Source organism: Falco peregrinus, unplaced genomic scaffold (assembly GCF_023634155.1).
Source record: "Falco peregrinus isolate bFalPer1 unplaced genomic scaffold, bFalPer1.pri scaffold_40, whole genome shotgun sequence".
NCBI lineage: Eukaryota > Metazoa > Chordata > Aves > Falconiformes > Falconidae > Falco > Falco peregrinus.
Window position 1 is genome coordinate 1,987,502 of NW_026599607.1, and position 27,637 is coordinate 2,015,138.

The 27,637-nt window shown below is 47.6% G+C and overlaps 1 protein-coding gene and 1 long non-coding RNA gene across 2 annotated transcripts; both read left to right on the forward strand.

The window, feature by feature from the left end:
- Positions 1–7,052: 7,052 nt before the first annotated feature.
- On the forward strand, positions 7,053–9,462 carry LOC129783427 (uncharacterized). The gene is made up of 2 exons (XM_055793406.1): positions 7,053–7,329; positions 8,071–9,462. Exon 2 carries the CDS (start codon positions 8,074–8,076, stop codon positions 9,322–9,324), a length of 1,251 nt encoding a protein of 416 aa, XP_055649381.1. The 5' UTR covers positions 7,053–7,329; positions 8,071–8,073; the 3' UTR covers positions 9,325–9,462.
- Positions 9,463–20,412: 10,950 nt separating this feature from the next.
- LOC129783426 (uncharacterized) lies at positions 20,413–26,947 on the forward strand. The gene is made up of 3 exons (XR_008745296.1): positions 20,413–20,446; positions 25,246–25,509; positions 26,094–26,947. It is a non-coding gene; the product is annotated as an uncharacterized LOC129783426 (long non-coding RNA).
- The last annotated feature ends 690 nt before the right edge of the window (positions 26,948–27,637 follow it).

The window sequence follows — 27,637 nt, forward strand, 5'->3', positions numbered from 1 at the left end:
GGGCTGCTGATGGCCAATCCCCCAAGGAAACTGGAGACTCCAGGGACCTCAAACTCGCCTTCATGGCCACGTGCCTCCTATGAGCTTCTCAGATGTAATGGGTGTCATAATGATAGCCCAGATCATCAGCCTGCTTGTGGCCTCGGTTACTCCTTGGTCAGCGGTTCCTGAATTGGAGAAGGCAGTGATAAAGAGATGCACAGCAATGGAAGAGATGGCCAAGGACCCTGCAGGTGCCATGAAGGCTTTGCAGGAAGAAGTGTGAGAAATAGCCCCTATAGCTGTGCAAAATGGAATGGCGTTAGATATGAAGGTGGTGTCTGAAGGCAGAGTCTGTGCTGTTCTTAATACCAGTTGTTGCATATACGTAGATCAAAGTGGGAGAAATTCTACAGATATATGTGTAAAAAAAATTTGGACACATCCTATTATTTGTCGTGAGTTCCAGAAAGTTTGCACCTTCTATGAAATTGAAGACATTTGGAATAGCCTGACGTCCTGGTTTCCTGATTTACAGCTATGGATTAAGAAGTTCATCTCCGGATACCTTTCTCCTCCTTCTCTTTGATCGCTCCAATCCATTTTACCTATGTAGCTTGTGCTTTAAGGTTCAGAGAGGAAAATTTGGACTGTCTTTCAGTAGTGTCTCTAATATTCCCTATGGGCAACTCTTCAGTAGTGGCAATAGACCTCATGGGGATTTGCTTGAACTAACAATTATACAGCTGAGAAATGTATTTTTTATTTATTAATTTCTATCCCACTCCCCCCCCCCCACACACACACGATAATTAATCCCTCTTTTATTCCTGCTTACACCCTGTTCTCTAAGAAAAGCAGGCAATAATTACTGCCAAGAATTTGCTATATTCAGCTGCAGAGTTGGTTGAAGATCTGATGTAAAGTGATGTAAGTCTCATGGGGCTGAAGACAAAAATATTGAGGCTGGAGAGCTGGGGAGCAAGGCTGTCCACGCAGTGATTAGCTCCAGGGACTGCTTTTCCTACTTGTCCGCACCTCCTCAGGAGACACTGTGCATCAATAGTAATTGGAAAAGCCTTCTATCCTTTCCCCAAAGTGCTCATTACCTGCCTTTCTCTTTCACTGTACGGCTGAAACTTATCTCATTAAGTGTAGGAGCCAAACTTGAAGACCAGATGTCCCTGATGGAGGAGACAGGGCTCGTCAGGGCGTTCTCCCTCGTCATGAGCCCAGGGTGTCTGTGGTGCTCTGGACTTCAGGTGTTCAGAGGAGCCTGAAGAAACCTCTCAAGATCACCAAGTCCGGAGCAAAGCCCACAGTCCCTGGAAGCGTTAATGGGCCCCACTGAGGGCCATGGCTGAGAAAGCCGCCCCATGGCCTTGTTAGAGCCCGTCCTTGGGGGCTGTGAGTGCAGGAAGGCAAAGGCGCTGTGCAGGCAGCTCTGCTGCTGAGCAAAGCCTTGGCTTGCTTGATGAAGCAGAAAGGCCAAGCCGTGACCTGCAGCCTGTGGGGAGGTTGGTGCTGTCCCTCACAGAGGGCTCAGGGCTCTTGCTGGGGACCATGGAAGGTGGGCATCCAATGCCCAGTGAAGGACAGCAATGGCACAGCGACTTCCAGCTTCCCCATGGGGCTGCAAGGAGGCAACGATGCCCCCGTGCCGTGAGGACATCATGTCTTGACATGACCCTCAGAGGCAGAGACAGCTGCCACAGCCAAGGGGACACAGACCTGGGTTCTACTGGTGCCTTCCAGCCTTGACAGCACCCTTTGCCCTCTCCACCACAGGCTGTCCTACATGGTTGGAGCCCTGCCCCTGTTGCCCTGCAGGCTGTAGGCACCATCTCGCTGCCCTGCCTTGCTCTCACCCCAACATTGCCATACCTTCGCTGAGGTACCTCCACTCTCACCGGCTGTTCCTTGAAACACAAACCATGGGCTGATCCAGGCTCCCTCTGGCTGAGCTCTGGCACCGCAGCAGGACCCTTGCAGTGACAGTTCTTCCTCCCGATAGCCACTCTCCATTTGCAACATTACACTTTGTGAAATCTTTTCCCCTCTCCTCTTTCTTCCCACTACCCAGAAAGGCTTTACCACCTCAGGAACTGCCTTCCAAGCAGGGAACATAACTCAATAGCTATTTTTGGTGGTCTTTCCCCTCAAAAAAGTGAAGTCACCTCCACATGGTCTTCTAAACCACATGGCTGCTGCTGGCCTTTTAGCTTCTCCCAGAGACGTGACCAAGCCACATGCCTGCTGCTGTCCTCTCATGTCCACAGGCAAAATGGACATGACAGCCTGTACCCCAGCCCTTCTCCTGGATGGGGCCTATGGGGTCCCTTGGCAGAGGGACTGTCCCAGCCACGTTCCTGATGCTGGCCTGTCACCTCCAGAGACAGAACTGACCTCACAGGCCCCTTCACAGCCAGGCATGTCCTCCTGCATGAGGAGTTCCTGAGAATCAGCTGTCCTCCTCATAACACACCCCTCTGTCACCCTCATTCTAACCCATGACCTGGCCACAGAAAAGCAGCCTTGTTTCTTTCAGATTTTTCAAATGCATTTCCCACAAGCCATTTGAGTGGAGAAACATTCTTCACATGAACTTCCGTAGTTGTGTTGACATACACATGATATATGATCTTTCATATATATGGCTTTTTTTTCCAGGTTGGACTGACCGCTGGAGATCATCGAATCCAGCCCTCCAACTGAGGCAGGGTCAGCTAGAGCAACTTGCTCAGTAACTGGTCTAGGTAGGCTTGCAATATCATAGAGGCATAGGAACAGAGAATCATTTAGGTTGAAAAAGACCTTAATGATAATCAAATCCAACCGTTACCACAGGACGGCCAATCCCATCACTAAATCATGTCCCGAAGCACTGCATCTATGTACTTTTGAAACACCTCCAGGGCTGGTGATTCCACCAGCTCCCTGGACAGCCTGTTCCAATGCCTGACCATCCTTGCAGTGAAGATGTTTTTCCTCATATCCAATCTAAAGCTCTCTTGGTGTAAATTGAGGCATATTCCTCTTGTTCTGTCGCTTCTTACCTGGGAGAAGAGACCTACCCCACCTTTCAGGTCTACAACCCAACCTTTCAAGTCTACAACATCCTTTCAGGCAGAAAGATCCCCCCTGTGGTTCCTCTTCTCCACACTGTACAACCTAAGTCCCCTCAGGTGCTCTTCAACAGTGCAGGGCTCCAGACCCTTCACCACCTTTGTTGCCCTTCTCTGGACATACTAAAACACCTCAACATTACTGCTGAAGTGAGGGGCCCCAAATGGAAACACAGTGTTCAAGGTGTGGCTTCAGCAGTGCCGAGTACAGGGCGTCCATCACTGCCCTGGTCCTGCTGGCCACACTGTTTCTGATAGCAGACACGATGATATGGGCCTTCTTGGCCACCCGGGCACACTGCTGGCTCATGCTCAACCATCTGTCAACCTGCACCCTCAGGGTACTTCCCCACCAGGCTGCCTTCCAGCCACTCTGGCCCAAGCCTGTAGCGTTGTGGGGGGCTGTTGTGACCCACGTACAGAACTGGCACTTCTCCTGGTTGAACTTCATACAACTGGACTCATCCAAATGATCCAACCCGTGCAGATCCCTCTGCAGAGGTTTACTGCCCTCATGGAGATCAAGACTGCCACCCAATTTGGTGTTGTATGCAAACTCACTGAGGGTGCACTCAAGCCAGATCATTAATAAAGTTCTGAAGCAGGACTGGCCCCAACACTGAGCCCTGGGGAACACCACTCCTTATGGGCCGTCGTCACCTGAATTCACTTCATTTACTCCCCCTCTTGGGGCTTGGGTGTCCAGCCAGCTCGAACCCAGCGTGGAGAACACCCACCGAAGCCATGAGCAGCCAGTTTCTCCAGGAGAATCCAGTGGGAGATGCAGCCAAAAGGCTTTCCTAAGGTCCAGTTAGACAGCATCCACAGCCTTTCCCTCATCCACTAGGCAGGTCACCTTGTCCCAGCAGGAGATCAGATTCATCAAGCAGGACCTGCCTTTCATACATCCATGCTGGCTGGTCCTGACCTCCTGGTTATCCCGAACCTCCCTCCTACCCTTCTTGTAGGTGGGCAGCACGTGACTAACATTCAGCCTTCTTGGACCTCCCCAGTTAGCCAGCACTGTTGAAAGTCATCGCTGTGGTGAGGCAATAGAGAAACAGACCAATGATTTTCAGAGTGTCCCTGCCTCACGGGATGTCCATGGTCAAGGACACAATCAAAAGCACACAGGGGCTGAGCTGGGCTCTGTGAGCGCTGGCAGGGAAGAGCCCTGGGGCCAGAGAAAGAGCTGCTGGCAGGGACAGCTGCAGGCAGCAGAGCCCTGGGCAGGGACGGGGGGAGATGCTGAGGGGGACCCTGATGCAGGGCAGATAGGGGCACCTCCTGGCCATGGTCTGCCGTGCAGGTGCCTTCCCTGAGCAACACACCTCTGCTCTCCTCTCCCACCCAGCACAGCCTTTAGACCGTTGGTTCCATGTGTTTCAACAGCTCCTGGTCCAGCAGAGCAGCAGGAGGGATGAAGTGCATCTCTCCTGCTGCCACGGTGCCATTTCTCGCTGAGCACAGCCTGAGGGTGACTGCCCTGCACTGCTGCTGTGTGGGAGGTGGTGTGCCGGGCTGGGGAAGGGGAAGGAGTTCCCGAGTGTCCCTTTGTCTCTCTCCTGGCCTTGCTCAGATGCTATTGGCATTGCAGACAGGCTCTCTGGCAATAGGGGTTTCAGCTGCCGGCTCAGGCGCAGACCTTGTGGGTCCTCCTGTGCAGACATGTCCTCAGCAAGGAGGTGTCCCAGCTTTCCCCAAACCTGTGATGCTGTGGGCAATGCAGTCTGTGAGGCTGGGGAAGGAGCTGAGTCTCCTGCAAGAACTTGCCATGGTCAAGACACCTGACTACCTACTTCGGGTGTCCACCCAAGCTGTATGTGCCTGCCAGGGCACACAGTGAGCCCTGGGTGTCCTTGGATAGCAGTGTGGTGCTGAGCCTTCGGTAAGGGATGAGGCATTCTGTTCTCTGCAGTGGATCCCTCTGCTCTCAGCAGTGCCTGGCTGCTTGTCAGGGTAACATGGCAGTGTGATCACTCTCCATCTAAGAAAGGAGCAATTGCCGGGCAGCTGGGAAGGAGAGGGATGGAGAGAGCAGAGTCCCTGCCTCTGCCCTCAGGCACAGACAGTGCCCTTGCCTCTCAGCACTCACTCTGCTCTCCCTGAGCACAGCACAAAGCCCTCCTGACCTGACTCTGGCCATGGCCGTTGCTCAGCACGGGCAGAGCCGATGCTGACAGGCCCTTCTGCGCTGGGAGCAGTTTGGGCTGAGCCAGTGCAAGGCCAGGACTGGCCCCTGCCCCCACGGTTCCCATGAAGCCCCTGCTGCAGAGCAGGGCTCACTGCTGGGCAGCCAGCGGGCACAGCCCCTGCTCCTCACAGCACACTCGGCCAGCACTCAGCACAGCTCCAGCCACGGCTCGGAAGGGAGCTCTCCTAGGAACGGCAGAGGGGGGAACATGGGGCAGCGGGGGCGCATCTAGGAGAAACGGCTTTCACTTGGCTCACAGAATTATCCTCTGACTTCTTGCTATCTTTCCTCCTTGAGCAGGTTCCCATGCCCAGAGGCAGCAGATGTCCAACAGCAGCTCCATCACCCAGTTCCTCCTCCTGGCATTGGCAGACACGCGGGAGCTGCAGCTCTTGCACTTCTGGCTCTCCCTGGGCATCTACCTGGCCTCCCTCATGGCCAACGGCCTCATCATCACTGCTGTAGTATGTGACCACCACCTGCACACCCCCATGTACTTCTTCCTCCTCAACCTCTCCCTCCTCGACCTGGGCTCCATCTCCACCACTCTCCCCAAAGCCATGGCCAACTCCCTCTGGGACACCAGGGACATCTCCTACTCAGGATGTGCTGCACAGCTCTTCCTGATTGTCTTTTTCCTTTCAGCGGAGTGTTCTCTCCTCACCGTCATGGCCTATGACCGCTCCGTGGCCATCTGCCAGCCCCTGCACTACGGGACCCTGCTGGGCAGCAGAGCTTGTGTCCACATGGCAGCAGCTGCCTGGGCCAGTGGGTTTCTCTATGCTGCGCTGCACACGGCCAATACACTGTCACTGCCGCTCTGCCACGGCAATGCCCTGGGACAGGTCTTCTGTGAAATCCCACAGATCCTCAAGCTCTCCTGCTCACACACCTACCTCAGGGAAGTGGGGCTAATTGTGGCTGGTGCCTCTTTATTCTTTGGGTGTTTTGTTTTCGTTGTTCTGTCTTACATGAAGACCCTGGGAGGATAAGGAGGGTGAATAGATAACAACCAACAGAATGAGTCTGGCCGAGAAAAGGTAAGAAGATGAGGAACAGATGGTGCCAAGGGGAAGTAACACTTTGCTGTTAATTGATGAGTGTAAAAATTTACTTAAAGTGTCCTTTGTTTGTAGTTAACCAAACAGGGATTGCCTGGTATGTAATGCTTAGCTTAAGTGAGAGAGAGGGGGGGGGGGTAAGAGATAGGGTAGAGTTTAACGATTATGATAGTTTGCTTAGCTGTTTAGGGTAAAGTTGTAAGATTTAACGATTGTAATAGTCTGCTTAGCTGTTTAGGGTAAAAGTTGTAAAGTTTAATGACTATGATAGTCTGTTTAGCTGTTTGCCAAATCTTACACGGTTTGCTTGGGTGCTGTGACAAGGTGTACGGGAGTAAAGGGCTTCGTGACCATGTAAGTCCAGCTTTATGACCATATAAGTCCAAAGAAAGATTACAGCCTTGCAAGAACAAGCCAAAGCCGGTTCTGCGGTTTGGACAAAGAGCAGGACGTTACTGAGCCTGCGCCAGGTGTGGGGGCAACTAGCGGTCACGAGGAAGACTCACCTGCCTTCATCCTCAGGACCCCTGACGACCACCACCAGGGGACACTGCGCAAACTCAGTTGAGAGAAAAATATGGAAATGACTCGCAGAGCTAATTTTAATACAAAGCGGGGATAGGTAATGCATATGTATAGGCGTATTACGACATAGTTATGAATATGTAATGAGTTGCCTTATAAAATCGCGCAAGTTTTCGCACCAGGCGCGCACGATTTTTGGCAGGACTACCCCCGTGCTGCCCAGCGCTGATTAAACATACCTACTTTACAATCTTACGGATTGTGGAGTCCGTTTTCCGCGCGTCAGTTTTGGCGAGCCAGCCAGGAGGATCTCCACTCGGCTGCGGGACCGACTGCGGAGCGGACGCTCCTAGGCGCGCCCCGAGCGTTTTGCTCGGAGGAGTCTCCGCTGCCGGCCGATCACCGCGGGAGTGGACAACAGCCTCTTGGAGCTGCGGATTTAACGGTATGTTTAACAAAGGGACTTGAGCGTACGCATATTCGGACTGCTGATAAATCGTGCAGAGACGTCTGGCGTGCAGCATAGTGCCCGTTGGTTAGGTACCTATTGGGTTTGGGACTGTAATTGAGAAACTCGCTGGCCGATAGAGCGGCCGGTAGCGATCTCGGGGATAGATCGACTGAGTTTAAGGTAACTGCTGTATCCTGTTGTTGGGAGCCAGGACAAACAGGAGAGGGGTAAGCGGGCCTCTTGTAATTCACAAGATATTTGCAGCTGCTAAAAGGTTGTTAACTGGAGCGATGCTGTGTTAAATTTCTCTTGGTATTGATTTTGGTTATGGCAATAAGACATTTGGAATAGACTATCGATTTGAATTTGTCGAACCATAGTGTTTGTGTAAAGTGATGTGTGTGTGATTTTCTCTGAGTGCATGGACGTCCGTGAGAGTGGAATTGAGTGAGAATAAGTGAGAGTGTGGCTGATAGGCGTAGAAAGAGAGAATTTAAAAGTCAGTTTGAATCCCTTAAGAGTATATTGAAAATGGGTAACACCCAAGGAGGGATACTGAAAAAGAGTCCTCTGGGTTGTATACTCGCCCATTGGAAGGATATTGTAGGGAAGGGAAGCACAGAAAGCAAAAAGACCCTCATTAAATATTGTAATCAGTGGTGGCCATTGTATAAGTTAGAGGGCGAAGTTAAGTGGCCGTTTAATGGAACATTGGATTATAATACTTTGTTACAGCTTATGCTGTTCTTGAGAAGAGAAGGGAAATGGGATGAAGTATCATATGCAGATATGTTTTTCACTCTGCGAAACCATCCGGAGTGGCAAAGGGACTGTGGGATAATACCCCCACAGGACCCTATGGTACGCGCATTGGAGCGGGAAAATAAGGAGGGTAGAAGTAAATTGAAAAGATGCTGTTCTTCCTGCAGCATTGGGCAGAGGTGTACAAAGGCAGACAAGGTTCACCAAGCCCCAGAACAGGACTTAGATGACTTGTTTAAACCTCCCCCCCGGGCACGGGACAAGGATGCGGATTCGGAAGGAGCTTTTAATCCTCCTGATAGCCCTGTATCTTCCCACACTCGGCAGAAGTCTGCCCTGACTATTTTACAAGCACCCCTCCGAGAGGCGGTGGGGCCAGACGGTGGAACAATGCTAATTAAAGTGCCTTTCTCCACTGCTGATTTGGGAGAGTGGAGAAAGATTGCAAAGGATTATAGAAGAGACCCGATAAGTGTAACCAGGCAGTTCCAATTTATCGTGAAACAACACAATCCCGATTGGAACGATATACAATTATTATTGGAGTATTTGACTGAAACTGAAAAACAGCTAGTTTTGAAAACAGCAGGAAATCTGGCTGAAGACTATTATAAAATTACAGGAGGGGATGTTAAGGAATATTTCCCCCTCCAAGACCCAAAGTGGGATGCTAATAGATCGGCACATATGCAAAGATTACGGGAATATCAGGAATGGATTGTGAAGGGAATGGAGAAAGCAATTACCAAAACTATAAACTGGTCAGCTTTATATGCAGTTAAGCAAACTCCTTCTGAGTCCCTGTCTGAGTTCCTGGATAGGCTGAGGGATGTGATGCGCCGTAACACGCCGCTGGACCCTGGGTCTGAGGTAGGGATCCAGCAATTAATTTCTTTATTCCTGGGTCAATCTACAGGGGACATAAGGCGAAAACTTCAAAAGCTGCGTTCTACAGAAGGTAGAAACTTAGAGATATTGTTGGATGAAGCGTGGAGGGTGTTTAGTAATAGAGAGGAAGAATATCGGCAGGGACAAAGGAAATTGATAGCTGCCATTCAAGAAAAAGGGGAACGGAGAGGTGGTAGGCGAGATTCGTCTCGATTGGAAAGGGATCAGTGTGCTATGTGCAGGGGCTTTGGTCATTGGAAAAGGGAATGTCCTAGAAACAAGGAAGGGGGTCGAAAAACCTCGGCGAACGTGAAGATAGCCAAAGTGATAGAAGACTGACGGGAACCTGGGGAATCTACCCTAGCGGATCCACTGGTTATAATTAAGCTAGGGGAAAAGCAGCAGCAAGTGGAGTTTTTGATAGATACAGGAGCGACATATTCGGTTTTGAATCAAGCCTTAATGCCTTTAGGAGATGATTACATTGTAGTCCAGGGAGCAACTGGCCAAAGTGAAAAGGCGTATTTTTGCAAACCTTTAAAGTATAAATTGGGAAAGCAATGGGGTATCCACAAGTTTTTATATATGCCCAACTCCCCAAAGGCACTTTTGGGGAGAGATTTGTTGGAACAATTAAGAGCAAAGATCACGTTTGAGAAAGGGGAAATTACTTTGGAGGTAAAGGATCAACGATATACACAGGCATTAAGTCTAGTCCTAACTAGTCTCCCCTCAGAAGGGAAAATCAATGAGGAAATTCTGAACCAAGTGTATCCAGGAGTCTGGGCTACTGATGTGCCTGGAAGAGCGAAAAATGCTCCACCTGTTGAAGTTAAGATAAAGGAAGGTCAACGACCGGTAAGAATTAAACAATATCCTCTAAAGAAAGAGGACAGGGAAGGAATCCGGCCGGTGATAGAAAAATTTTTGCAGCTCGGACTATTAAAGGAATGTGAGTCTGAATTCAATACTCCTATATTACCTATTCGGAAGTCCGATGGGTCATATAGGGTGGTTCAAGACTTGCGTGCAGTGAACAGGATTACTGAGGATCTCTACCCAGTCGTGGCAAACCCGTATACCCTACTGACTGCATTGGCACCTGAATTAATCTGGTTTACTGTTCTAGATTTAAAGGATGCTTTCTTTTGCCTCCCTCTCCACGAAGCCAGTCAAAAGTTGTTTGCATTCCAGTGGGAAAATCCTAAAAGTGGTCGAAGGACCCAGCTCACTTGGACGGTGTTGCCGCAAGGATTTAAGAATAGTCCTACCATTTTTGGCAATCAGCTTGCGAGAGACCTGGAATCCTGGGAAGCCCCATCCGAGAAAGGAAAATTGTTGCAGTACTTGGATGACATCCTGATCGCTACCAACACAGAGGAAGATTGTATGGAGTGGATGGTGAGTCTGTTGAATTTCTTAGGGCTTCAAGGATATAGGGTGTCCAAGAAGAAGGCCCAGGTAATGCAGTGTAAAGTGAATTATTTGCGCTATGAGATCAGTGCGGGACAAAGAACTTTGGGACAGGCCCGCAAAGAGGTGATATGCCAAACTAAAAAACCCCAGACGGTAAAGGAATTGCGAACCTTTCTGGGAATGACAGGGTGGTGTCGATTGTGGATCTACAATTATGGACTGCTTGTTAAGCCATTATATGCACTGACAGCGACTGAACAGAAACACCTCGAATGGGATAAAAGAGGCTGAACAAGCTTTTGAACAACTACAGAAGGCCCTGATGTCAGCCCCGGCCTTAGGACTCCTGGATGTGGGTAAGCCGTTTCTCCTTTTTTCTCACGAGAAACAGGGCATTGCCCTAGGAATATTGGCACAGGAGCTAGGTCCGTACCGTCGGGCAGTTGGCTACCTCTCTAAACAGTTAGACGTGACTGCAAAGGGCTGGCCTGGATGCCTAAGGGCGGTTGCGGCTGTGATACTAAATATACAGGAAGCCCGAAAATTCACCCTGGGCCAGAAAATGACCGTTTTTGTGTCCCATACAGTGTCGGCAGTATTGGAAGCAAAGGGTGGACACTGGCTATCTCCACAAAGGTTCCTGCGATATCAAGCTGTAATAGTGGAACAGGATGATGTGGAAATCGTGGTTACTAACATTGCCAACCCAGCTTCTTTTCTCAGCGGAAACACAGGAGAACCAGTGCATCATGACTGCTTAGAAACTATTGAAGCGACATACGCAAGTCGCCCAGACTTAAAGGATAGCCCCATAGAAAACGGGGAAAACTGGTTCACAGACGGGAGCAGCTATGTCCTGAATGGCAATCGGCACGCAGGATACGCCATCACCACCAGTCAAGAGGTAATAGAGTCAGGACCTTTGTCCATGAACACCTCCGCACAAAAGGCAGAAATAATTGCCCTAACTCGAGCCCTGGAACTGGCTCAGAGCAAAACTGTAAACATTTACACAGACTCAAAATATGCCTTTGGAGTTGTACACGCACATGGAGCAATTTGGAAAGAAAGAGGTTTATTGAACTCCCAAGGGAAAAATATCAAACATGCAGAAGAAATTCTGAAGTTACTAGAAGCTGTCCAACTCCCTGAGAAAGTGGCAATTATGCATATTAAGGCACACCAGAAAGCGAGCTCAGATTTGGAAAAAGGGAATGAACTGGCGGACAGAGAGGCAAAAAAAGTGGCCAAAACGAAAATAAAAGTAGCAGGGGCTTTAATCCCCGATAGACATATTTCCCTACAAGATAAACCAAAATACACTAGTGTTATAAACTGAGACCACAACGGATCATAATCCAATTAAAATTTTATTAATTATAGCAAGTAGAATATGAGCAAAAACAGCGCTGGACGACAGGGGAGTCTGCGCTCCGCCAACTGCCGTCCTGAGCAGTTCAAACAGTCCCTTTTTATACATCTTTACTCCCGTGTTCATGAGGTAGTGGAGGTACCCTGCGCATGCTTCAGTTGTTGTTAGGGGGTCGTTTTCTGCCTCCTGGTGGTCGTTGAGGCCGAAGTAAGAAGTCTTCCTCCTTTGTCCCGTAGTTGACCCCTCACTCATATGTCCTTATATGGGGTAGTTTGTCCTGTTTCTGTCGGTTCCTGGACATCTGGTGGTTATCTTATCTTGCACAAGTGGTATCTTGTGGCTATTTATATCTTTTGCTGTCTGACCTTTACATTGGGCTTAACATAAATCTTAATAAACAATACCCTAGTCCATAGTTTCTCACAGAGGGATATTGTAGGACAGGGTGGTACCGAAAATAGAAGGAAGTTGATTAAATATTGTAATCAGTGGTGGCCTTTGTATAAATTGGAGAGTGATGCGAAATGGCCTCAGGAGGGAGGAACGTTAGATTATAACACTCTCCTGCAATTAATGTTGTTTCTGAGGAGAGAGGGAAAATGGGACGAAGTATCATATGCAGACATGTTCTTCGTCCTCCAGGACAAACCCGAGTGGCAAAAGGACTGTGGATTAGTACCCCCTCGGGATCCTATGGTACTAGCACTAGAAAGAGTGCGGGATTAACATCACCTGATCTTTGATGATGGCTCTAGAAAAGGATAAGGAAAAAAACCTGAGACCTAAACTAGAAAGATGTTCTTGTTGAAATTTTTGTATTAAAAAGCTCAGGTTGTGGTTCCTTCTGTGGAGCAACCAGAATGAAACACGTTGTAAGATAAAAACTTGTACTAATGTATGTAAAACCTGAGGCGGGGGGGTGGGGGTGGTGGAGAATCAAAGACCCTGTGAAAGTGTTGAAGTGTTGGGGTGAGTTTGTACAAACCCCCGTACCCCCTCGAAGGTGCGACTGAATCATGCTGGGACGCATGGCAGGGTGTTTGCTGTTTGCCTGCGAAGGCTGATATGTAAGAACACAGACTTAGAGCAACAAGGAGCAGATTTGCATTCAGGGTCAGAAAGAGTTAAAACAGAAGTGCTGTAGCAGAGGCAGGCTTGTGTAACCTGCAGAGCACGAAGAGCATCTCCTGCCCCGAACCCTTCTGATGGTGGGGAGGAGGGGTTGCTCTTGCTGACAATTGAGCAGAAGGACCTGACAATGTCACCCCAATTGCTGCAGCATTTGCAGTACAACGGGACCGGTAACGGCCCCTTTAGGGCAGGGAATGGGTATGAGGTGGAATTTTAGTGAATACAAAACCAACTTATTTGTTAAACTTCAGTAAAAAAAAATAATTTGTTACAGTTGTGGGAGCTGCTGGCCACCAGGAAAACATCCTGAAACCTTTAAAGTACAAACTAAGAAAACAAATAATGCCAAATTCACCAAAATCTTTGTTGGGATGAGATTTATTAGAACATCTAGGCGTTTAAAGAAGGAGAAATGAAACTACAAGTTAAAAATGATCAAGTAATTGAAATATTGAGTTTATCTTCAATTCAACAGAAAAGAGGAAAAGAGGACCTCCCTGAAGTAAAAGAAATTTTTAACCAGGTGTATCTGAAAATAAATTCCAGGAAAGGTGAAAAATGCTTTACCTGTTACAGTAAAAATGATAAGGGGGAGGCTTGCCCAGTTCAGATAAAAACAATATCCCTTGGTCAGCAAGGCTGTGGGGATATTGGCAGAAAAAGTGAAATAAAATACACTCTGTAGTAGTTCTACTAATGTAAATCTGTGTGTTTTGCCATGACAGTGACTTGTTATGGGATGTGCAGATGAAACTGCATTGACAACGAAGTACAAGGAATAAGGTTGGTCAGGTGCCTCCTACCATAGTCAAGGGCAAGACTGGGTTGGCCTCTGTGTTTGCCACCAAGAAGAATCTTGAGCTCCGCTGCTGGCTGCAACCCAGTAGGCGTTGAGCGGTGGGAACATGTGCCATGCCAGACCTTGATGTGAGGAATGGCCCCCGCTGTTATAAGAGGGTCATCCAGGAAGGAAGAACATAAGGTGGCCCATTGAGGCACTGATTTGGAAATTGGAAACCGCCTGGCCGACCATGAGGCCAGACAAGTAACAGAGGAGGTAGGAAAGGAGGAATTATCCTTAATACCAGATGATAAAAGCCAAACTGTAAGTACAGATCAGGAGCCAAACTATTCTAAAGAAAACTTAAAGGTAATTCAGGACATGAATGATAAAATAAAAACAAATAAGTGGACTTATTTAAGGGATGGTCGTATAGTGGTACCATCCAATTTAATATGGACCACAGCCCTATCATTAATAAGACGCATTGGGGAGCTGATACTTTATATGAAAGTCTAAATCAGAAATTGATTGGGGGAAACTTGTATACTGTAATAAAACAGGTGACTCAACAATGTGAAATGTGTTTACACAATAATCCCAATACAGCAAATAAAATAAAACTAGGGAACATTAGTAGAGGAAATTATCCAGGACAACAGTGGCAGGATGATTTTCCGAACTCCCAAGAAAAGGGGGGTACCAATATTTATTAGTTATGTCTGATATGTTTTCAGGCTGGCCAAAAACCTTTCCTTGTCGAACAAATAAAGCAAGAGAGGTAACGAAGGGATTGTTAAATGAAATTATCCCCCGCTTTGGGGTTCCGGCAACAATCTCTTCCAATAGAGACTCACAATTTTGTGCCAAAATAGTACAACAAGTGAGTACAGTATTGGGAATAGATTGGCAATTACATACTCCGTATTACTTCAGTGTTCTGTTTGGTGCTGTCGAAGAATGATCAGAAAGCATAATGATCAGAGAGCGTAATGATAGTTTTTAGAACAGGGGGGATTGAATAATGAGCTACGTACAATGAGTGATGAACGGTATACTACTTTTTTAGAAAATGATGTGCTTATATATAATTATTCAAAGCTGGGAGGTGTTCAAGGACCCTTATTGTCAACATGATGAATACACCAAGACCCTTAAGTGTCAGCACCACCGATGTACTAGACACAAGGTCCTTCGATTTGTTATCTTTATAAGGGCCATCTGGTCCTAAGTTTCTGGTGTGTATATAACGCTACCTAAACAAGGAATTTGAATCATGCTCATTAGTCTATCGAGGAACAGAGTCTGCGCAGAAACAAGAAGGTAAAAAAGGTTCACTGGAGGAAGACTCCTGATCTTCATCCTGAAGACCCCCAGATGACCACTCCTCAAGGACATTGCGCAGGATCGAAATATGTAAATGAATTCCCGGAATTTTAATGAATATGTAAATGATTTCCTGATGGAAACCATAATTGGTGGGATACTCTCTTTGGCTGGTCACCTTCTGCAACAGGAATCCTTAACGCTATGGTACACCCCCATTGTGATCTTACTGATCAGTTTAGGAATTTCCTTAATACTAACCATTACGTTATATTTGTGGGTTTGGAGAATGTTTAAAAGGGTAACGCTTATGTATGATGCTTTATATCATTCGGGAAGACTGCTCAAGTAAAAGAATTTACTTAGTTTGATAGAAAAGGGGGGACTGATATGGAGAAATAGCGTGAAATGGGGACAATGGACATCGATTGTGATTGTCTATGTCTGCTCAAGGAATGCGGGTATGGTGACTAGTCATGGGTGCGGTGTCTGGTCACATAGGCACACAGCCTTGAGGAGACGCCTACAGTTTTGAGGAGACACCTGCCCTTCTTCCTCTAACAAAGGGGCTATTTTAAAAAAGAATGAGAAAAGGATGAGAGATATTCCAATGCTATTTAGAGGGAGGGAGTGCTAAGTCTCCTTGCTGAAGAAGATCGGATGGTCACAAGAACATGAATCACCTACAAACCTGCAAGACCACCACATTCCAGGCAACGGACTGATAAGCTAACTAACATACGAAGCGAGAGTAAGCGGGTTTAGGTAACGAACATGTATAGGCATTAATTGAATATTCATTTGTTTTATTGTATAAATGTGAGATGGTTCGAACATGTATAGGCATTAATTGAATATTCATTTGTTTTATTGTATAAATGTGAGATGGTTCGTCACTTCGGGCATGCACGCTTGTGGAGGAGCGATCCCCTGTGCATCTGCACGCAATAAACATACCTACTTTATAACTTTCGAGTTATAGAGTCTAATTCCGCACGTCAGTACGATGTAATGAAATAATGATTTAAACAGAGTAGGCATTTGCAGTAGAAATACCATCTTGGATGTAAGTCAGTGACCTGTTTTGCCTCTCCGCAGCATTACCTTTCATGTTCGTTGTTGGAGGGAAATCTGTCGTGCCAGAGGTATCAGCCCAGGAGAGAGGGGAGGCTGCTGCAGCCCCCCCCCGGCTGCGGCCAAGGAAGTGTGTTCCAGTGGGCACACGCGTGCCGAGCGGGCATGCCCGCCACACACACGTGTGCATGCAGGTAGGGTCAGCGCTGGATTATGCGGTGTACACACCCGCACAGGCAGGCAGAGGCAGCCCCCAGCCCCTGGTGCCTGTAAGCCCGCCGCAGGGGGCTGCGCTTTTCCAGCGCCGGGTGGGCACCGGGGCCCGGGGGGCAGCGATCTCGCTCGGGCTCTCGGCAGCAGCCCGGGCTGCGAGAGGGGGGCGGCTCGGGGGGCGCGGGGCCACCCGGGGCGGGGGGGACACCCCTCCCGGCCGGCGGGCGGTCCGGCACCGGTGCCGCGGGCTGGAGCGACCCCGCCCGCCCCCTCCGTCGGGGCCAGCCGGCGGCTGGAAGCCGGTGGCCGCCCCCCGCCCCCCCCGCGCCGCGGTGCGCTCGCTGCGGGGTGCGCCGGCGGGGCCGCTGTGCCCGGGCCGCAGAGCCCGCACGGCAGCCGGGGAGGGCTCCGCCGTCCCCCCCCCGCCCTGCCCGGGGGCGGCTGCGGGAGCGGCGCGGGCGAGCCGGGGGAGCTGCGGGTGACGGGCGCCCCCCGAGCGGCTGCGGAGGACGGGCACGACCGCGGCAGAGGCCGCGAGTGCGGCGTGAAGGTGCCGGTCAGCCGGAGCCGCCTCCCGCGGGGGGCCCGGGCTCGCTGCCGGGTCTCCGCGCGGTCGGGGCTGTCGCTGCCGAGGTTCGAGACGTTTCGCCGCCGCCCCTCGGCCCGACACGCTCCTGCGACGGCGGCGCTGGCCGTGCCCGGCTCGGGGCAGGCGTTTGCCAGCCGGAGACCGGACCCCTTCTCCGGGAGAGGCCGGAGCGAGGCGGCGAGCGCCGGGGAGCGCGCAGGGAAGGGAGCGGGCAGCCCTGCGCAGGGGGCGAACCCGGGGGCTGCGCCGCGGCTCCGCACTCGCGGCTCCGCCTCAGCCGCCGGCAGCCCCCGCAGAGCCGCCCCCGGCCCCCGCACCGCGCCGCGCCGCAGGCAGCCCCCGGCGCCCCGGGAAGCGTTGCGGACCGACGGCTTGCACGTAGGTGGTCAGCACAAGGCAGCTCTGCGCCTTAAGTGGCAGCGTAGAGGAAAGATGTGTCTGCAGCGAAGCACAGCAGAGGGTCCAGAGGACAGCGCGTGTCGCAGGCGCTTGGCAGCACACGGCCTCGGGAGGGGGAACAGACGCCATGGGGCAAGCTGGGGCACAAGGTAAGCTCAAGGAGAACCAGTTGGTTAATGGGACCAAACAGAAATTACTTGAACTGTGCATGAACACTTGAGTGAAAGTAAAGACCGCTGTGCCTTTAAATGGGGACGAGGCTCGTAAGACCCAGTGAGGATCAAGTGTGACTAAAGGTCATCGTAAACGGTTTTTCCAGGTGTATAAAGCATCTTCCTGTTGCAAAGAGCTGTGCTAGCTTTGTGGGTTTGCCCCCCAGCTCCCGTCCCCCGCAGACACGCGTACCTGGTCCCTCGCCCGTGCGGGTGCTCGATCCGTTGCGCGGCGGGCGATGGGATCCGGCCGTTGGACGGAAGCATCAGGTCCCGAGGAGACGGTCGCTGCCCAGCCCCCGGCCGGGCTCGGCGCTCGGAGGGGCTGTGCGACGTCCCGGTGCGGCAGCGGCCCTTCCCGGGGCTCGCCCCCCGTCTGGTCTTAGGTGAACATATTCACCTAAGAATATGTTCAAACGTAGCTTGAGATATGCTGCTCATCACGTCAAGAAAAATGTCTAGCTTAGTATCAAACTAGCTAAAGTGCAGTCACTGGGGGATATCTTGGTGCTTGTAAACTTTAATTTAAAGAGTGCTACGAGGCTGGATTACCTGATAACCAGTACAATTGGAACAGCAGTATAAACCCTCTTTTTTGAAGGAAGACTGTAGGTCATTTTGAACAGCATAGAATCATAGAATCATTTAGGTTGGAAAAGCCCTTTAAGATCATTGAGTCCAACCGTTAACCTAACGCTGCCAAGCCCACCACTAAACTGTGTCCCTGAGCACCACATCTACACATCTTTGAAGTGCCTCCAGGGATGGTGAGGCCACCCTGAAACTTCCCTGGGCAGCTGGTTCCAGGCCTTGACAACCCTTTCAGTGAAGAATTTTTTCCTAATGTCCACTGAAAACCTCCCCTGGGGCAACTTGAGGCCATTTCCTCTTGTCCTATCCCTTGTATCCTTGTTGGATCTGGTAGAAATGATCCCCAAATGGCAGTGTGTAAAGGATTAATTTAAATTCCAGATTCCGGTTGCCTGGCATTAGCAAAAATAAAGCTCTTGTGTTATTTCTCTTAACAGTTAAAAATTAGATGCAGGAAAAATAAAGAGAAACACTTTAAGTTCTGAATTTCCCCCCCCCCCCCCCCCCCCCCCCCAATTTACCTTTTGGTAAGACAGAACTAATTTGCTCTCCTATCTGCTGTGCATCCTGCTGCTGAACTAATCTTTTCTATGCCCTAGCTTGTTATTAGCCTTGCTTGCTTATTACTGAAAGATTTACTTTCGAGGACTCCTTTAATTCCATTTGCTACTACGCTGCCTTTTGTCTTAAATGTTATTTTTTGTGGCGTCCTTTGAAAGATTCTTGCCTTTTCTAACCTGGGACAAATTTATAGTAGCCTGATCTAGTTTTCCTAATCACGAATGATCTTTCCAGCCGGATATGTTCTTTGTCTTCTTGCTAACACGATTCAGGACACATTCTGTTTTAGTGCCCTTACCCTTGAGCCATTGTGCTGGATTTAGTGGATTGACGCAAACTCTAGTAGATTTTTCTTGAGGCTTTTCTGTGTCGCTTTGCACAGCACTCATAAGATACCTGCTGTCAAAGTGCATGCATTATAGTAATAACACCTTGGCGTTGTTAAAGTAAGTATGTTTAAATTTTCCTTTGGCCGACTTACCTGTTTTAATTCCTTAAGTATTCAGGTTTCTTCTGAGACAGGTCGAGGAAAGGAGCACTTGTTCTTTACAGAGGATGAAACAGCAGAAATAAATGTGTAAATAGGCATGACCATTAGGCCGTTAGGGGTGTTTCTATGGGTATGCCTGCTATGCCCAGAATGGTGTAAGAACAGTATCTGCTTTGCAGATTTGGCTGTATGACCATATCACTCAGTTTAGAGGTGCGGGCATCAATAGATGCAAGTGTTTTCACAGAATTAAGAAAACCATCTTGTCCATGCAGTCCAGCCATAAATGATGCACAGAAAAAAAATGATAGAAAAAAAAAATATGTCTTTTCAGACCCATATGAGTTGTAAGAAACTATGGACAAGGGTATTGTTTATTAAGATTTATGTTAAGCCCAATGTAAAGATTAGGCAACAAAAGATAAGATAACTGCCAGGTGTCCAGGATGCTGCTTGTGAAAGATAAGATAACCGCCAGGTGTCCAGGATGCCGCTTGCGAAAGATAAGATAACCGCCAGTGTCCAGGATGCTGCTTGTGAAAGATAAGATAACCGCCAGGTGTCCAGGATGCTGCTTGTGAAAGATAAGATAACCGCCAGGTGTCCAGGATGCCGCTTGTGAAAGATAAGATAACCGCCAGGTGTCCAGGATGCCGCTTGTGAAAGATAAGATAACCGCCAGGTGTCCAGGTTGCTGCTTGCGAAAGATAAGATAACCGCCAGGTGTCCAGGATGCCGCTTGCGAAAGATAAGATAACCGCCAGGTGTCCAGGATGCCGCCTGTGAAAGATAAGTTAACCGCCAGGTGTCCAGGATGCCGCTTGTGAAGATAAGATAACCCGCCAGGTGTCCAGGATGCCGACAGAAACAGGACAGACAACCCCATATAAGGGACATATGAGTGAAGGGTCCAACACCTCCACTACCTCATGAACACGAAAGTAAAAAAAGTATAAAAAAGGGACTGTTTGAACTGCTCAGGACGGCAGTTGGCGAAGGCGCAGACTCCCCTGCCGTCCAGCGCTGTCTTTGCTCGTATTCTACTTGCTGTAATTATAAAAATTTTAATTGGATTATGATCCATTGTGGTCTCAATTTATAACAATTCTGGTGCCGTGACTCGGATAAGGAACGGTGGGCTTTGGTCCTCCGGGGAGGCGCCCCGCGACATTTCGCGGCCCCCGCGACCAACAGCTTACTCCAACCTTACCGACGAACCTAAATTCTAGAATAATGAGCAAAGGAGAAACCGGTAAAATCCCATAGAAATTCTGTGCACGGGAGTCCGGACGAAGACGCAGGACGCGTAAGTATATTGCGAATTTGTTCGCGGGTTTGCCGTTCGGGCGGGATTGGGTTTCCTGGAATATAACGAGTGAGAGGTTCGATATACTGAACCAAGCGAGTGCGGACTCTTAAGTACTGCGTTTCCCATCTCCCGCGAGGGACTGGGCCAGGAACAAGGGGAGCGAGTGAGTGTATGTTTGTGGATATTCCAGAAGATGGGGGCGAAGGGCAGCAAGCCTTCGACTCCCATGGGAAGGGTACCCACTGTACCTAAGAATACCCCTCTGGCATATATCTTAGACAATTGGAGATATTTCCCTGGAACTCTAGGGAAAGATAAGCAGAAGATGATAGAATATTGTACTAAGATATGGGGAGGGAAGAAAATTTCTAAAAATGTCTTTTGGCCAGTCTATGGGTCAGAAGAAGATTGGGTAAGACAGCAATTAAACCTCTGGGTTAATAATAAAAAACCCCTTAACCCGGAGGAGAGTCGATATGCGCAAGTGTGGCTAGAAAGACCGGGAGCTAGACTTTACCCACTGAATGAAATGAAAACTAAACAAAAGAAAAAGCAGGAAGAGTTGGACGAAACCCTTCTAACCCCCCCCTCCTTACATACCTCCTCCTGCTCCCGCAGAGGTCCCCAGAGCGCCCACTCCCCCACCAGAGTCGGAACAAGGGTCTCCCCCTCTTCCTAGATGCGTAACTAGAAGTCAGAAAGGGGCAGCTCAGATGTACCCCCTAAGGGAAATACCCATGGGGGGACCTCAACCTGTGATTGGATATATTTCCGTACCCCTAAACTCGGCTGACCTACGAGATTTTAAAAGAACCGAGATGGGAAACTTAATTGAGGACCCACTCGGAGTGGCAGAAAGATTAAATCAATTTTTGGGACCAAACCTTTATACTTGGGATGAGATGCAATCTATCCTTGGTCAATTATTTACTACCGAGGAAAGAGATATGATTAGACGAGCAGGAATGAGACTGTGGGATGCTCAGCATGCCCAGGGACCCCAAGCAGATATTAAATGGCCACTCCAAAGACCTAATTGGGATAATCAGGTTCCAGTGCATAGAACTCATATGCAGGACCTGAGAACTATAGTAATTCAGGGGATTAGGGAAGCAGTACCCCGTGGCCAGAATATCAATAAAGCATTTAATGAAATGCAAAAGAAAGATGAAAGCCCTACTGAGTGGCTGGAACGACTGAGGAAAGCCCTTCAGCTGTACTCTGGGGTAAATCCAGACGACCCTTTAGGGCAAGCGCTCCTCAAAACTCAGTTTGTGGCAAAATCATGGGAAGATATCAGAAAGAAGATTGAAAAGTTAGAAGACTGGCAGAATAGAGGGTTGGATGAATTATTGAGGGAAGCTCAGAAAGTCTACGTAAGGCGGGAAGAAGAGAGCAGCAAGCGACAAGTAAAAATGATGGTAGCAGCGGTCAGAGAGGATCGCAAAGAGCGAACTGGTGAACACAGATCTGCTGGAACGAAACAAGGGAACGTAGTAGTAAAGAAGGAACAGAGATGTTGTTTTTACTGTGGAAAAAGGGGACATATAAAACAGAATTGCAGAGAAAGGATCAGGGATGAGGAAATATTGAAAACGGAATAGGAGAGTCAGGGGCTCTATATCTTAGGGGACCGGAGTCATCATGAGCCCTTGATAAAATTAAAAATAGGTCCCCATAAACAAGAGTTCACCTTTTTAGTAGACACTGGGGCTGAGAAATCAACTATTAAGCATATACCTGAGGGATGTAAAGTTTCCCCTGAAAAAGTACAAGTAATTGGGGCAAAAGGAGAACCCTTTAAAGTAAGCAAAATCAAAAATGTGGTATTCGAAACTGAAAATAAATTTGGAATGGGTGAACTCTTGCTCATCCCTGAAGCAGAATTTAATCTGTTAGGACGAGATTTAATTGTTGAATTGCAATTAGAAATTAAAGTAAAAAATCAAGAGCTAACAGTGTCTGCTTATCCTTTGACCGTGGATGATCAAAAACAAATTAACCCCGATGTCTGGTACTCTCCGGACACAATTAGTAGACTGGAAATCCCACCGATTAAAATCCAAATTTCCGAACCCCACATACCTGTGAGGGTAAGGCAATATCCCATATCCCTAGAAGGACGGAGGGGATTAAAACCAGAAATGGATCGATTGTTAGCACAAGGAATCTTAGAGCCTTGTATGTCACCCTTTAACACCCCCATTCTGCCTGTAAAGAAACCAAATGGGAAATATCGGCTCGTACATGATTTAAGGGAAATAAACAAAAGAACTATCACCCCGGTTCCCTGTAGTAGCAAATCCATACGCACTGCTAAGCAAGCTAGGACCCCATAACTCCTGGTATAGTGTGGCTGATTTAAAGGATGCCTTTTGGGCCTGTCCACTGGCAGAAGAATGCCGTGATTATTTTGCCTTTGAATGGGAAGACATAGAGACAGGCCGTAGACAGCAATTGAGATGGACCGTGCTCCCCCCAAGGGTTCACTGAGTCCCCTAATCTGTTTGGACAGGCCCTGGAAGAGCTCTTAAAAGAATACCAAGTACAAACGGGAAACGTGCTGTTACAGTATGTAGATGATCTGCTCATAGCAGGGAATAATAAGGAGGATGTAAGGAAAGAAAGCATTCGACTCCTAAACTTTCTTGCACAAAAGGGACTACGGGTATCACAAGAAAAGTTACAATTTGTGGAGGAAAAAGTGAAATACTTGGGGCATTATTTGTTTAACGGCGAGAAGATATTGGATCCAGAGCGCATTAAAGGAATTCTGGAATTACCTATGCCTGTCACTAAGAGGCAAATTCGGCAGGCATTAGGGCTATTTGGGTATTGTAGGCAATGGATAGAGAACTACAGCTTTAAAGTTAAATTCTTATATGAACAACTGTCTAAAGACAAAATGCCCAAGTGGACCCCTCAGGATCAAGAGCAGTTTGCCAGTCTCAAAAGGGAGCTAAGCCAAGCGCCGGTTTTAAGCCTCCCAGATTTAAAGCGGCCATTCCATTTATTTGTTAACATATATGAAGGAACGGCATTCGGAGTATTAACTCAGGAATGGGCCGGACAAAAGAAACCGGTGGCATACCTATCAAAGCTGTTGGACCCTGTGAGCAGGGGTTGGCCGAGTTGTTTACAAATCATTGTTGCTGCTGCCTTATTACTTGAGGAAACGAATCGCATTACCTTTAATGGAGAAGTTGTCTTATATGCGCCTCATAATATCAGGTGAGTGTTACAACAAAAAGCAGAAAAATGGCTTACAGATAGCCGATTATTAAAGTATGAGGGAATACTTATAGAATCCCCTAAACTATCTTTGAAAACTATTGGAGCAGTTAACCCCGCTGAATTTTTGTACCCAGGAGAAGGTAATGAACTATTGCGCAATTGTTTTCAAACAATTGAACAGCAGACATGCATTAGGCCAGACTTAGAAGAAGAAGAACTACAATGTGGAGAAGTATTATTTATAGATGGGTCATCACGAATAGTGGAAGGTAAACGATTGTCCGGATATGCCATCGTTAAGTTGGAAAAAGGAGAATTTAAGACAATAGAATCAGGCCCCCTGAGTGCCAGCTGGTCGGCTCAAGCCTGTGAGCTGTATGCATTGTGGAAAGCATTAGTGTCACTGAAGGGAAAGGATGGAACTATATATACAGACTCACGCTATGCGTTCGGAGTAGTGCACACTTTTGGGAAAATATGGGAAGAAAGAGGATTCGTTAACTCACAGGGAAAAGAACTGATACACCCGGAATTAATTCGGCGAGTTCTGGAGGCATTAAAAATGCCGAATAAAATAGCAGTTGTACATATAAAGGGACACCAGCGAGGTACAAGTTACCAAGTTAGGGGAAATAATGCAGCTGATACAGAAGCAAAACGAGTGGCAGGCAATTATAGTACGATTTTAACTATACAACAAATACCTGTTAGTAAAAATTTGAGTTTTGAGTCTGCAGAAAAGGAAAAACTAGAACAAATGGGAGCTAAGGAACAGGCTGGTAAGTACATATTGCCAGATGGGAGAGAAGTTTTGCCGAAGGGCATAGCACTTGAAATATTTTCAAAAATACATAGTAAAACACACTGGGGAACCCAGGCGTTAGTTGATCATTTCAATCAACAGTTTGCCTGTATAGGCGTATATAACATAGCAAAGACAGTCACGGCAGCCTGCGAGACCTGTAAAAAGGTTAATCGAAACAACATGAGACAAAAGCCTCTTGGAGGACGTTCCCCAGCATACAGACCTTTCTCACACATACAAGTGGATTTTACTGAACTACCCAGGGTAGGGCGTTACAAATATTTATTAGTAATGGTGGATCATTTAACACATTATGTTGAGGCTTTTCCTACCTCCAAGGCAACTGCTAACCAAGTTACTAAAGTGTAACTTGAAGACATTATACCTCGATATGGAGTACCTGAAGTAATCGACTCGGACAGAGGAACACACTTTGTGTCAAAAATTGTTAGAGATCTAACAGAAAGCTTGGGTATTAAGTGGGAATACCATACGCCATGGCATCCACAAAGTTCGGGAAAAGTTGAAAGGATGAATGGAGAAATCAAAACTATTTTGACTAAATTAATGATAGAAACCAAATTATCATGGATTAAGTGCCTACCCATGGCACTATTAATTCTCAGAACCAGACCCCGAGCAGATGTAGGAATATCAGCGTTTGAAATGGTCTATGGAATGTCCTATAGAATTGAAAGTCCACAAACAAATGTTTTAATTCGAGACCGTGTGATTAATGAATATGTTTCACAATTAGCAGAACATCGTAACAAGCTTTGGGAACATGGACTGATTGTACAACGACCACCGTTGGACTTAAAAATTCATAATCTTAAACCTGGGGACTGGGTATTGGTTAAAACGTGGAAAGAAGAAACCCTAAAACCCAATTGGGAGGGACCTTATCTTGTTCTGCTTACAACAGAAACGGCTGTCCGGACTGCTGAGCGTGGATGGACTCATGCCAGTCGCATTAAAGGCCCAGTGACGAGACCCCACTGGAAAGTAATCAGTACTCCAGGTGACACCAAGATAACCCTGAAAAGATAACGTAATGATAGAGATTTTATTTGATTATTTTGCCGCATTACCTTTTGGTATAAAGTGCGTATTATTGTTTACATTTGCTATAGTTATCTCGCTTTTTATCTATTATATATGGAAGTGTAAGAAGTGTAATTGCTAAACTTATGCAACCACACAATATCAAGTATAGAAGATATGCTGATGTAAATAAGATATGCACTCTAGATATATGAATTAGGTGTAATAATTTGAACTGCAATTGTTATCCATTTGCTTGTTTTAAATGTAAGGTATGCCAGGATAAATGGTGGACACACTGTGAATTCAGATACCCTCCAATAGGAGTTTGCACACAGTGTTGGAAAATCCAAAGAACTCTTACTGAGTGGAAATTAAAACAATTAGAGTCTAACCAAGAAATTATTCGAGAATCCCATGAGTGGTGGGAAATTTTTGCCAAAGGAATAAACCCTCAATATTATTGTTACCACTCCACCGAACCAGTCCCCTTTGTAGCTGAAATCTTGGCTATAAAGTGCAGAAGGGAAGTACTAACCGTGTCTTGCTTTGCCCCATTAGTTAAAGCTGCAAAGTGGGAAGCCTATGTAAACAGGCAGAAAGCCCGAAGCAGCCGTTCTCCTGAAGAATTCCCTTGCTGCCGAGAAGATGGTACACCCCGTGGCTCGAAGCAACCGAGTCGACGGGCAAGGCAGAGGAGGAACAAACTGTGGAGAACAGAACCAGAACAATGGGACACTAAAGCAACAATGGCCGAACTTCCCCAGGACTGGTAAAAATATACTTAAATTAGCAAAATTGACAGACACCCTTTTTCCTGGTATACCGTTAGTTTTGTTATTGATAATAACCCAAGCAAATGGAAACCCTCATGAACCTTTTAAATGGACCTTAATCAGGTGGGAAGGACAAGTAACCATTCAGACTCAAGTTACTCCAGGAGCCCCTAGTTTTCTCTGTGCGCTGTGTGATCTCATACCGGTAAAACCCTGCCTGAACAAACATGGATTTTATTTTTGCCCTAGTTCGAACCATGAGAAAGGATACTGTAATTACCCAGGACATTATTATTGTGCCTACTGGGGTTGTGAAACAGTAGCCTCAGACTGGGAGGTTGACTAAGACAAGTATTTATGGGTAGGGTGGGGTCCTTTCGGATGTGACCCACCGAAACATGGAACAAATGGAGGTTTTTTGAATGAGGGTACATGTGACAAAATCTACATTAATGTGACACACCCAGAAGATGCAGGTTGGTTGATAGGAAAAACATGGGGGGCTAGACTTTGGGAATCAGGAACCGATAGGGGAGGACATTTCCTTATCAAAAAGGAACCGATACCTCACGATCCTTTACCAGTAGGACCAAATCTGGTCCTGAATCCACCCACTTCATCTGAAGAAAAGGTTGCCCCCATAATTGTCACAACCCCTTCTCCAGACTCCCTTTCGAAAAAAACTAATGACATTGTGACTGAATTCTCCTTATCCAGGGATCTAGAGTTGTCAGAATCCAACGACCCCTTATGGAATCTCATGCAAGCCTCTTATCGTGCCCTCAATGAAAGCAAACCAAATTTAACTGAGGAATGCTGGTTATGTTATAATGTTAGACCACCATATTTTGAGGCAATTGGAAAACCAGGTAGGATTCAATGGTCTAATGGTTCAAACCCACGAGAATGCCCATGGGATGACCAGAGGAACCATACGCAAGGAATTACTATTCAATTGGTAACAGGTCAAGGAAAATGTATAGGTACAGTGCCCGAAAAGTATCAGCCTTTGTGCAACCGAACAGTCACTAACACCAATATAGAGAAACACAAGAACCAAAATGACAAATGGGCTATCCCGACACCAGGAGCTAAATGGGTTTGTTCAGACATCGGAGTAACGCCTTGCCTATCCCTAAACGTGTTTAATCAATCTCAGTTTTGTGTACAGGTGATTATTGTTCCTCGTCTGATCTATCACACCTCCGAGGAGGTGTTACGCCACTTTGAAGGAGACCTGAATAGACAAAACCGAGAGCCAATTACAGTGGTAACCCTAGCTACACTGCTGATAGCGGGCGGAGTTGGAGCAGGTACAGGCATAGCCTC

Excerpts from the sequence above, each read along its gene's own strand:
- LOC129783427 (XM_055793406.1), top strand. The coding sequence starts at position 8,074 with ATGCTGTTCTTGAGAAGAGAAGGGAAATGGGATGAAGTATCATATGCA.